We start from the raw sequence: 12,396 nt of genomic DNA, 5'->3' as shown, positions 1-12,396 counted from the left end.
AAAAAAAATAGCACTTTACCCCTGCACCTCCCCCCCCCCCCCCCAACAACTCCTGGGCTAAGCCCCGGATTTCCTACAATCCTAAATCCGCCTCTGCTGTACCAATTTGCTGAGCACGTTTGTAATAAACTATTTTTGTTGCGGTATGCCGGCCAACTTTTCTAAATCCTATACTATGAAGGTTCCTGTAATCATCACACATTTCAGAGTCAAAAGAAATAAGCAAAGTACAGGGTGTGTTGCAAGAGTATTTAAAACATTATTTAGTGTCACCAAAAGAGTCATTAAAAGCATCACGACATGTACAATCAGGATACTGTATCAGCATGAGCACGAGCCGTACGAGTTGAAAGCCAAGGCAAATTATGATGAGCAAGTTTTAGCATCATCCCTTATCATGACAGAAGATCTAAAGGACATAGTCAACAACCTGATAAAGTAAACAAAATCCAAAAAGTAAGTACATTTGTAGAAACAGATGGAAATGTGGCGATCTGGAAGTAAGTAATGAAGGTAAATGTTGCTCCTTAAAGCCCCTGTCACACTGTCCCGAAATTGACACCCGATGGACACACGATAAAGGAAATGTTCAAATTCGGCTGTGATCGTAGCAACATCGGGCCATTCGTGAGGGCATCTTAAGCCATCGTATGACCGCCGGTGGAGTTTCTCAGGCTCCGGCAGCAACTTCGTGAGCGGCAACTTCGTAAGGCACTCGTGAGGGCATCTTGTCAAATCGTGTCATCTTCGTGTTATCATCGGTGCATTCACATTCACTCTGATCGGGGCGAATGCCCGATGGCACCGAGGATAACAAGATGCCCTCACGATGGCCTTACGAAGGGCAAAATTGACACACGAATTCAATACGAAGATTAACCTTCGCAAGGTCCTTCGGCAATTTGTTGGCATGCCAAAGATGTTGCCACCGCTCACGAAGTTGCTGCCGGAGCCTGAGAAACTCCACCAGCGATCATACGATGGCTTAAGATGCCCTCACGAATGTCCCGATGTTGCTACGATCATAGCCGAATTTGAACATTTTCTTTATCGTGTGTCCATCGGGTTGTTTTATTACACAACAAAATCATGTAAACATATTATGTAAATAACCCAATTTGTGTTCTGTGAAACTAAAAAGGATATAATATATTATTTTGAAGGACAGTTGACAGGAAGTTGTTGTTATGGAAACAACATTACGGAGAAAACGTAATATTTTCTACATATAAAGAAAGACGGATAAAGTAAAGAACAAAGTCTGAAGATATCAGTACAGTATCATAGTACTGTAACATAATTGTTTTTGGTACTTTCATTGCAGTTGTATGTCTTAAATGTAATGTAAATGTTGCCTTCGTGTGTGGTTCGGGGCCATCTTCGTGCGAAATTCACAATTCAATATTCGTGTGTCCATCGGGTGTCAATTTCGGGACAGTGTGACAGGGGCTTACCTGTAAAACATGCAGGAATTCATCAAAATTCAGCAAAGTTGAATGAACATTTATTTTGTCTGAAAGATCCCTTAGAGCAATAGGCCCACAGATATGATTCATACTCTCATGAAATAACATTAAAACATTAAGTGCAGATTGAAAATTCAAGTAAACTCCTGCATGCCCAAAAATTAAATAGACTTAGTCCTGTACACCATCTCATAACCACCTGCTAGATTCACCAAGTAATTAAAGATATTATCGTCTAAAATGTTTGCAAAAAGTGAGGTTTTTCTTTCTCTTGGCTACTCTCTCTACATTTTCCAACCAGAATACTTCACATTTCATTCCATCAACACTTTGTGGAAATAACTTAAAAGGTTTTTCTGAGGTAAAGAAAGGCAGCATGCTTTTTTTAATATCATAAAGTGTCTTCCCAACTGGCTCCTGTACGCTGTTAAACAATAACAAACACATATTTAAAACAAAGTTGTGTCCCCAACATGACAGAGAGCATACACTGATATGCAGTATATACTTCATTCCCCATAGCAAAATAATTTAGTAAACAAAGGCACAAATTCATCACTTTTTTTCTGCCAAGTCTGGTCTGAGACCACTGTGATCCCGATGCTTCAATCTGGATTTACAGCGACGAAGGGCTTTGACCCTGCAAAACCTTTGGCTGCTTTTCACACTAAAACAGAAACATAAAGAGGTTTGGTTGTTTCTCATGTTGTCATAATCTACATAACATTTTGATGAATTTCCAATTGAAAACCAACCTTACAAATATATTGATAGATACAACAGAAACACCACGTAAAAGTAAGCATAACATACATGGTTGAAGAAAACTAGCAGGAAACTTTAGGTGCCAATAAAAACAGGATAGAAAGCCTGACCAGCAGGAGCACTGGAGGCTATCGCACCATCACCTGGAGAGGTTACAGTCTGACCTCATTTAGGCTCATCAGAAATGCCTGCTTTCACCGCCACTCCAACAACAGACCCCACATCACCACTTCTCTCCATCTCTGGTGAACACTCACACTTCAGACTGGCAGAGGAGAGGGATGAAAGCCACACTTACATTAAGCCAGAGACCTTTCTAAAGGGAGAGACTTTTTCAAGTGGGGTTGACTTATCCATAGTCAGTGTATTACCTACAGTAGTTGGTGATCAGCACGCAATTTGGATAAAAAGAGTAAAGGCATGAGAGCAGAGCAATGAACAAAAGTAGACTCCCCAACATATATTTTAGCCACTTAAAACCTAATATCAGTGTCAGTTTAGGTGATTTTTTCGGGGGATAATCTTAATGCTTTGCCTTTGCTTTTTGACAGACAAACTGAAACTGGTATTGAGTTCTTGCCAACGCCATCAGACTCTATTTGCAAAAACAGGACTTTTACTTCTGCAGAACACAGGAGTTTCTGGTATACATCTGTTTAAATCAGCTTGTTTGTTTTTTATAGTGTAACTTAACAATTAAAGCGTTGTTTCCCATATACCAAAGTAACATAACCACACAAACAAACTAACCAATCGAGGTAGCATTAGCGTCTTCAGTTCCCATTCAGGAAACAATCTGAAAATGATATTAATATTTTTTAGGTGGGCCTCTCTTTTAAGTGTCTAAAATACATACTCGTACGTATTGACCCGTCCACAGCAGTACATTGCCGTGCTCCAAAGCCAGTACTCCTGTCTATTTCTGGGCACATGCTGCCCTCGACTGTATTACAATGACTGTAAAAAGAACCACATACGGTACAACCCCACTTTAAACAATCCAAAATATCCCTTTAACCGTATGAGCAGATGTGCTGTCCAGTTAGAGCAAACATGTTATAATCAAGTACAGCAAGCACTGCAAAAACTGAGAGGAAGGGAACGGAGCTGCTACATCAGTGTGTTATTCTGAGGAGAGGGCATATGAACCCTTTGCATTTAATAATCTAACAATCTGTGAATTTAACCAATCACGATATAATGCAGGAAGACAGAGAGATTTAAAGCAGTCAAGACAAACAGTAAAGCAATGTTGACATTAAGATATAAAGCTGACTGAGGGCTTTTGATTAACCTGGTTTAATATGAAGGTGCTTTTAATAAAAGATAAAGATGGCTATTTCACTATACAGTGTACTTTAGTTTTGCTTTCCTTCTAGTTGTCAACAAAGCAAAAAAAACAACATCAAATGTTCTTGTACTTATCGTGCCATAGACCTCGATTGTATTCCCACTTGGACTAAATCTGTATCAATCCTCAGCTGAAAATAGTTCCCAACAAATGCACTATAATGCTTGTTGTTAAGAACTTGTGCACAGCTGTTTTGGCAAATTACTGAGTCTTTTAGAGATATTAAATTACAAATCGCAATTACATGTGCCATGATAAGACGATTTAGTTCGGATTAACTTTCTCTACTTATAGATAGATTGATGTCAAATAAATGACTATATTGTGCAGAATCTAAATTCCGAGGTCCACTTCTCAATTATTTGCAACCGTCAACATTAGCTCAGCCTTCATTTGTGAGTGGAACTGACTCAAGTGGCATTAAATAACCAAAAATGTAATCATTCAGGCACATGAGCCCAAGTGTTTATGAACTTCGGCAAGACTGTAACCTGTGTGTCGTTTCAGAGGATGTCTTTCTTTCTCTATTCATCACCCCTCCACTGACTTAGCAAACAGTGTGCTTCTGGTCGGGAAACTTCATCTGCCAGAGAGGACTTCGAAGACCCTTATAATAATCAAGCGGATTATGTTGAGCTAAAGCTTATAATTTATTTTAATTTGATGTTACCTATACTTTTTTTGTACATTCATTGGGTATTTAATGATTTAGTCTGGTAAATGTGAGCAAAATGAGGAAATACCACAATCTTTCAGAGCTTCAAATGCTTGTTTTTTCCAACAGTCATACAGTATTGAATTAAATAGGCAATAATACAAAAGCTGCTAATCCTCACAGCTAAGGAGATTCAGCCACCAAGTGTTTGGCGTCATTAGTTGATAAATACTTAAAAGATTATTCGGTTATCAAAAGTGTTGTCGGGTGAGGGCCAACTCTCTTCACTATATATTGATTCCTAAAAGCCAGGAATGGATATCCCAGCACAAACAAAAAATAAAATACGACTTTTAAATTTTGCTTGTTGAAAAAGTTTCAAGTTTACAAAAACAATTACCAAATACTGTCCCTAGATCAGGAGAAAGTGCCTCGCAGCGGCTCGGAGGTTAACGGGCAGTGAACGATCCGTGCAGTGCTTGTGTCCTGGACCTGCTCAGCTATTGTGAGTTTTTAAAGTTAAGTCTTCTAGAGGCACAATGCATAGGGTGTGTCGGGCTAGGCCTGATGGGAAACAATCAATATCATGGTATCCACCATGCCCTCCTTCGTGATAACTTTAATGATGTTGATTTATGTTTGGGATTAAGTTGTTATTGTAGTTGCTAAACTGGAGTTGTTATGTGCAGCAAGTGTTCAGGAATCATTCAGTGTTTCAGAAATCATTCAGAAGAAATGTGTCATTAGTCATTTTAGTTTAGAAAAATAACCAAGTCCCAACATTCAAAACAAATCCCACAATACAGTTACAATGATCAATACTAAAAGATAAATATGAATAAACTGCCCAGCCCTCAAGGTGTGGAAACCAGAGTTAGAAAGATTACCATGTAACCCGTTATGAATGACACCAGAAACAGTTACAGCTGTTTACAGGGGCAGGATGTAGGTGGAGTTGGCCAGCTTGCGCTCCTGTGCGGCGGGAACAGTCTCTCTGTGGCGCAGGGGTCTGTGGCAGTCAGCGTCCTGGAGGGGGGGGGTAGTGCTGTCTGTAGCACAGCCAGGAGAAGGAGAGGCCCAGCAGGGAGCCCACCAACACGTCTGTGGAGAGGAAACACACACTCATGTTAATATAATATAATAGCTTCACATTAAGGCTTTCTATACCTAATATCTAATTTATATCAAACCTTTTGGAAAAATACTAACTTTAAGAGATGCTTTTTAGATTGTGTGACTCTATTAACTTTAAACTTAAGGGTTAGGGTTAGCTTTAAAGCTTTTTCATTTATGGTCATATGCACATTTACAGAGAAGCGGTCATTGGTAATGATCATCTTAGATCTGCGGCTCACTAAATTGGCGATAGAAAACTATTTTGCCTTAAACTATAATAATAAAGTAAATGTTGATTGCACAATATAATATTATAGAATAATGTGATTATCAGCCTTTAGTCTGGTTCTCTATCAGCCTGGCTTACACTAATACAATATTGTCGGCCACCAGTTAGGATCGCCCGGGAAAATGAAGGCTCGATTTAAGGCTGACAGCCGTGAGTACTCTGCAGTGTTTACATCTCTTTTCCAATGCAGCAAGCTAGCACTAGCTCTTAAAGTAGCCATCATCGCTTATAAGTTCATTTAAATAATGGCAACATCACTGGACAATACATTTGCGCAAATCTTAGTGGTTGTGTTGTTGATGGAGAGATTGCCTGCACATGGCCCAAGAGGAGATGAAGAGACCCCATGGTGCTGGGAGAAGATGCCCTGGAAAGATATACTCGAGCAGCATTGGAGATAAATTGCAGTTTAATATATTTGAATATCGTTTTTGAGTTTCCTCTGACAGTGTCAATAAGTCAGCAAATGTGTAGCGAGTCGTGGGCCCAAAGAAAAAAGGGAAAGCAATCTGGTTGTTTTGTTGAAAGCAGAGCTAACGATACCAACTTGGGGAGGTGGAGGGAGTTACATTTGTGAGAAGAAGCACAGGACGCACAGCTCAGTGTTGTTGTATGCAGAGGACTGAATGAGCACCAAATGTTTATACCGGCTGCCTATTGTGAGAGAGAGGTCGACGGCATACATGATGTTAGTGTGTTTGGAACGGCTATAAAAAAAACGCACGTCTTAACGACAGCGAGGCTCCATAAATCTAAAAACAATGAGAACACAATACGGACAGTAAACATGGAAATGCCACTAATATACCTTGACATTCCTTTTAATACTTGCCATAATACAATGTGTTGTTATAAGAGCTATATTGCTTTCTGGTTTAGTTGAGGTTTTACAGATGAATACCTTTTTACTGCTTGCAAGAGAGTCTATACTATATGGACAGAACTGAATATACAAATGTGTATACAGTATATGTAAAGACAAAAGCGTGGATGAGTGGAGAGATTAAAACCGCTGTACAGGTTGTTGTAAGTTCGTCATATGCCAGCTTTCCCTACCAGTGAATTGGTTTTCCTTTTTCACGCATCCCCTCTCCTGTGTCCCTCCAAACCAAAATCTTCTGCTACTGCCACCGATGTAATGGAAATGCTTTTGTTTTTTACATGATGCTTGTGTCATTCTGAGACTCTGACCTTGCCAGTGGTGTTTGTAGTCGCAGGTTCTGGAGAGGGCGATCACCGTGGCGAAGAGTAGAGGTGTGAGGAAGGCACACAGCCGCCACGCTCTGCCTTGGCCCGCCGCAGTGAAGCAGCGCAGCTTTCCTGCCACGTACAGCGCGGTGAAACCCAGACCTGCAAAGGCAACTGGGGCCGGGGAGAAAAAATAGAAAGGATGATCAGAACCAGAGGACGTCTTACAAAAACAGAGAGAACTTGAAGAGAAAACAGCAGTTTGTTTCTGATATCCCTAACCTGTAGTGCTTTTTATAATCTAGATTGTGTTGGTGTGAGTTGCAGAGTGTTGGAGATATTGTCGCCAGAGATGTCTACTTTCTCTTCAATAAAGGGAAACCACATGGCACTCAGCTTGAGGTGCTCAAAGTGCCAAAAAAACATTTGAAAAACTCAACAGCATTGTTACTATGCTGTCGCTTAGAGTAACATCTTTCTCAGATAGCCAAATAAGAGCCTAGAGGCTAAAATACACTTACATATATACTCGTTTTAGATATACGATAAGCCCTCCTGCCCCACTCTGTGAAATTGTTGTTTTTTCTTGTTGCCTGCTGAATATGAACAAGCTACTGAGGCATAATCAACCACAAAAGGCCCTTACAGGAAGAATGGCCGCTGGGAAAGCTCTTCCTGCCCTGCATGACCACATCTGGGTCACCGCTGCAGCGCCACTCCAGGTTCATCTGACCGTCTGGGAAACAGCGATAGAAGAAGTCTGGCCGAGGCCTGTTAACACAGAGAGGTGAGGGTTTTATTCACTGTGACACTGACATTTATTATCAACTGCTGTGTTTGTGTTAATATTCACCTGCCAACTACAAGTTTGATGACGTTGGTGAAAACTCCGTTGAGCACCAGAGTCAAAGTCACAGCTGGATGATGAGAAAAACACAGTCATAAAAAAGGCCAAAACATTAGTTGACATTTTAGATTTAACATGAAAAATGAAATGTGTGTATGTAGCTTAATTACCCAGCGAGGCCTCCTTCAGATCTCCTCGCTCGGACTTATTCAGGAAGGTGAAAACCAGGATTACAATCAGTGGGGTGAAAACTGCCACACTCTAAGAGAAGGAGGAGAGTATAACAACGATAATACAAATGAATGTATGTGTGTAGGTTATTAAAAATAACGACAAACTTCTTCCTTTGATTGCTGCTTTGCACTTCCTCTTAAAAAGTGACTTTCCCAGTGTTCGTTCTTGTTTTTGACTACAAATGACTTTTCAGGCAGCTGTAGGTTTCTGTTTATTTCACTACAGAAAGAAAAGCAACTTGCAGATAATTACTTTTTAGAATAAAGTAAAATCTATGACAATACTGTGAGCATGAAATACTGCATTGTGCTTTATCCCACAATGACACAATCACAAATAAAACAAGTGATATTCACTATGGTATATTACCTCATCTGAAGGCATGTCCCTGAAGATAGGTAATTCATTTAAAAACATGATTTCATTTGGAGAAAAACTGTGATCAAAGTGCTACAAATAAACATTGGTATGGTTCCATCAACGAGTGAGAGCAGGAAAGGGACATCAGATATTCTGATTGTTGTGAAGGAGAGGGTAAGGTGGAAAAACTGAGCTGAAGCGTTTATATTTTGTTACATTTAACTCAGAGGCATAAAACGTACAAACATAAGAGAGGTGGGTACGTGGTCTCTCTCCACACGATGGAATTTATACAGCCACATCTCCTCTGGCTGGATCTCACGGTAAAAAGGAGGAAGCTGCTCCGTCACACTAGACAAACACAAAGAGAGCTGTGATTGTTTTAACATCATTAAAAACCACGCCAGCCTTTTCTATAATAGATAGATAAAGCAATGATGCAAGTGATTTAATGTTGCATATACTTACAGGAACACGAGAAGCAGCACAATCCGGACGGAGACTTCCGACAGGAAACCACGAAGCAACCTCCTCTTCATTTTGTTTCTTGGAGTGGACTTCAGTCAACAGCAAACATCCTCACTCTACTTTCATATTTCTTATCTGCAAAAAAAGAAGAGCTGACTTTTAGTTTGGTGCCTTAATGAGGGGTGAGCATTTTTTTCATTAGTGAAGAGACCGTGTGTACACCATTTACTTTGTCACATGTAAACACGTCCATTTAATAGTACAAACATCTGCTCCATATAACCCTCTGAGGAATAGAGTACAATAACTTTTCTAACAAACGGTCCTCCACAACCGCTTTTAGTTAATTGAAGGACTATATATCTCATCTGACATCTCCGTGATACTCATGGTGATTATTCTAGGATGATGTTGTGTCTCTCATCTAGTCTGCAAAACCAAACCCTGAGAAATTACCCATTTTTGTATTCAAGGGTTGAATAATGGTATAGCTATTATTTGTGTCAGATTTCTATGTAAGATGATTTTCATCATTGTTGACTGAATTATATCCTTATATCATATGTTTTATCATACAATTCCTTTTTTGTTTGTTTACATTACTAGATTTCAAACCACAGCCCAGAGACATGTATACATTTTTTGAAGGGGCTTTTCACTCTTTCATCAGCAGTTGTTGACCCTTGTCCCTTAAACACTTTACAAAAAAATAAATAACAAAGACTTAAAAATTAAAAAATATATATTTGTCTTTCTACTTTGAGTATACATCTGGTAATATATATGTAAAGATGATGTTGTTTCACAGCAGGTTATAGCCTCTGCTCTGTGTAAACCTGATATACAGGCCATCATGCTGCACCTGTGCCCTCCTCTTCCAGGTGATACACACACATTTTAAAGCTGTTATTTACCTGCATATAACATAAAACCAGTTTTATAATACAATACAAATATTAAATGAACGGCTTTTGTCAATACCAAGAAAATAGAAAAAACATTTAGTGTCTTTGTGATGTGAAAAAATATGTTAGCAGAGTATGCTAAGCTAGCTAGCAACATCTGTCAAAGAAGCATCTGGCCCATTTCCGCATTGTCAAAACAGCGGATATCGTCTCCGTCACTAACCTTTAACAGCTCGTTATTTTATCTCTTCCTCCTCATATCAACGAGTGCCGTTAACGTGAATCATGCCTCCGCATCCTCTGTTTCTGCGGCTGGTGGAAGTGGCACATTGGAGAAATTCAGGGATGCACCGGAGGAGAACAGTGAAGCTAACGGCGACATCTGAACTACTTCTGGTTTGGGATTTTCAAAATAAAATTATGTATTTCAAAGTAAAACGTGTAATTCAGGAAATACTCATTACTTTTGGAGATGTTGTACACATCATACTATTTGTTATATCAATATAGGACGAAGTGTGATTACAGAGAAAATGCAATGCAGCACATCAATTTAAAAAAAAAAAGGATAGTTATATAACAAGCAGAAACCAAAGCAAATTAAATTAATTGAAACGTCTGTGTCTATTAGGATCATGTTTCTATTTATTTTAAGTAGAGGCTTCTTTATGAAAATTATTTAAAATACAATCAGTACAACTTACTTTGAAGTAAATTAATTAACTTAAGTTTAAGTCGGTTTTGATTCCATTTCCATAACTCTTCTTAAATGAGTGACTTAACACTAAACAGATAGAGTGGCTTGCACATGTATGAGATCTGTTGTTCTCTGTAAACCGGAAATGGTCATGTGGGGAAATATCCAACTTGACCTTTGGAGGCAAAAGCCACGTCACGTTACACTCAGCCCTGCAGAAATAATACCATTTTAATAAATGAAACGTTCCTTCCTATGGGTTCACAAAGTGATGCTGTTTGAAGTGACTTTATTCTGATTATCACGCATTTGTGAATGTGCTGTAGGCTAACTTCACAGTATAAATTTATGAATTATATACTTTTAGCTTAGGTAGTACTCTATTAAGGTAAATCCCTTACCATTTACACACATAATGATGTTGAATTGTTTTTTTCCACTAAACATGAAGGCAACATTATCACGATTTATCTTGATTTCTTTTTAAAGCAACAAGTCCTCCAACTCATACGACCAAATGGGTCGATTGTTTTAAGCCCTTATTACGACCAAATATGTGGTTTGTTCAAGCGCTTAATACGACCTATAATTACGTTTTAAAATTGTCGGCCTCGAGTGCTCCCGTTGAATGCAAACGTTACAGAGGGTTGTTTATTCACAAATAACCCTCTCTGTAAAATCCTAAATTGTAGGATAGTTTGGCCATTAAAACGCTTTATGATTAGATTTCTAGCGAGAAGTATATATTGTACTTTTAGAATCCACGTCCAGTCGATATGTAGGATCTATAGTTTGATAGATATTACGAAGATGATTTGAGATTTCGTCAGGAGAACGTGAATATGCGGCAAGCTTCCATGTAAAGTTAAGGGTTGAAAACAGTATTTCCGGTCTCGCCGTTTTCATAATAAAACCAATGATCAAATGATTTAACAGTGATATCTACACTACTCATCCATTAAAAAAACATCAGTTTATCCTAGTTCATTATACGACATTAATTGGTTTAAATTGTGTACAATGCTTTTGTGTTTTTCCCAAAAAATGTGTCTCACATTCTCTTTCGATTCTGAGAGACACATTTCTTTTTTCAGAGGTTTTGATAGGATAAAATCACGCCGCAATGCACGTCGGGATATGGTGTTTATGTGATATGAAATCGGAAAACATTAAAAATAATAATAATAATACTTTATTCCGAGTGTTCTTGCTTTTCTCTTTGAAAGTCATCACATAACGGCATTGTAATACACGGTTCGGCTGCATTAAATATTACATATCTGCCCTAGATATGTATTTATAGAGCCCTGATCAGAAGACCTTTTGACAAACTGGAAGAGATGCCGCCAAAACTGAATACGTGACGTGAACCATAAATATATCAACAATTAAACAACATCTTCCATTTCTTTTCACACAATACGTCTCCTTGCAGTATCAACACTAATTCGGCTGACTTTTATATTTGATCAAATTAGTAGATAGTCTGTAGTTACACCATAACGGTGCACAGCTGAGAGAAAGGGACTTTTTTGTAGTTTTTAAAGATATTACTGATTTTCTGAACTACCTTTCCAACTCCTCATGCCGTTGACTGTTACAGGTCTATACAGGTTCATGGTACAATGCATAAGCTTCACATCGAGAGACTGAAACTGTATTTTCCTTTACCGTTCTGTTTTAAACTCACAATAAAGTGAATAGTCATATTATGTACGATATTATTATGTTTTATTAACTAGACCACTGGTCTAAACCGCACCTCCTAGTGGTTAAAGCACGTTATTGAATGTAGTTGTTGAATAAGTTATATTTATTTAGTTATTGATGAAAACATTTAAATATTAAGAGTAGCCTACATACAAAATAGGGGTCAATGATAGAAATATAGAATGGAAAATATCTAGAAGATACTGTAGTGATCTCTACAGTAAAACAGTTTAATGCAGGACGTCCAAAGATATTAACAGGAGATGTGCAAAACAGACAAACTGATAAGGCTGAATTTTACTCAGGTGTAACTAAAGTCTGATTTAAGGGTTGTTTATATTTCAC

At 38.5% G+C, this 12,396-nt stretch overlaps 1 protein-coding gene across 1 annotated transcript; it reads right to left on the bottom strand.

Moving 5' to 3' along the window:
* Window positions 1-237: 237 nt before the first annotated feature.
* Window positions 238-10,018, bottom strand: plpp5 (phospholipid phosphatase 5). The gene is given in 9 exon segments (XM_034090961.2): window positions 238-5,275; window positions 5,277-5,338; window positions 6,834-7,004; window positions 7,477-7,601; window positions 7,684-7,747; window positions 7,848-7,938; window positions 8,514-8,622; window positions 8,740-8,874; window positions 9,868-10,018. Coding segments are annotated over 8 exon segments (801 nt in total). The 5' UTR covers window positions 8,811-8,874; window positions 9,868-10,018; the 3' UTR covers window positions 238-5,167.
* Window positions 10,019-12,396: the final 2,378 nt, after the last annotated feature.

The sequence above is a fragment of the Pseudochaenichthys georgianus genome, chromosome 9 (genome assembly GCF_902827115.2).
Source record: "Pseudochaenichthys georgianus chromosome 9, fPseGeo1.2, whole genome shotgun sequence".
In the NCBI taxonomy this organism is placed as follows: domain Eukaryota; kingdom Metazoa; phylum Chordata; class Actinopteri; order Perciformes; family Channichthyidae; genus Pseudochaenichthys; species Pseudochaenichthys georgianus.
Note: the sequence above shows the minus strand (reverse complement) of the source record. Positions and strands in the feature narration are given on the sequence as shown.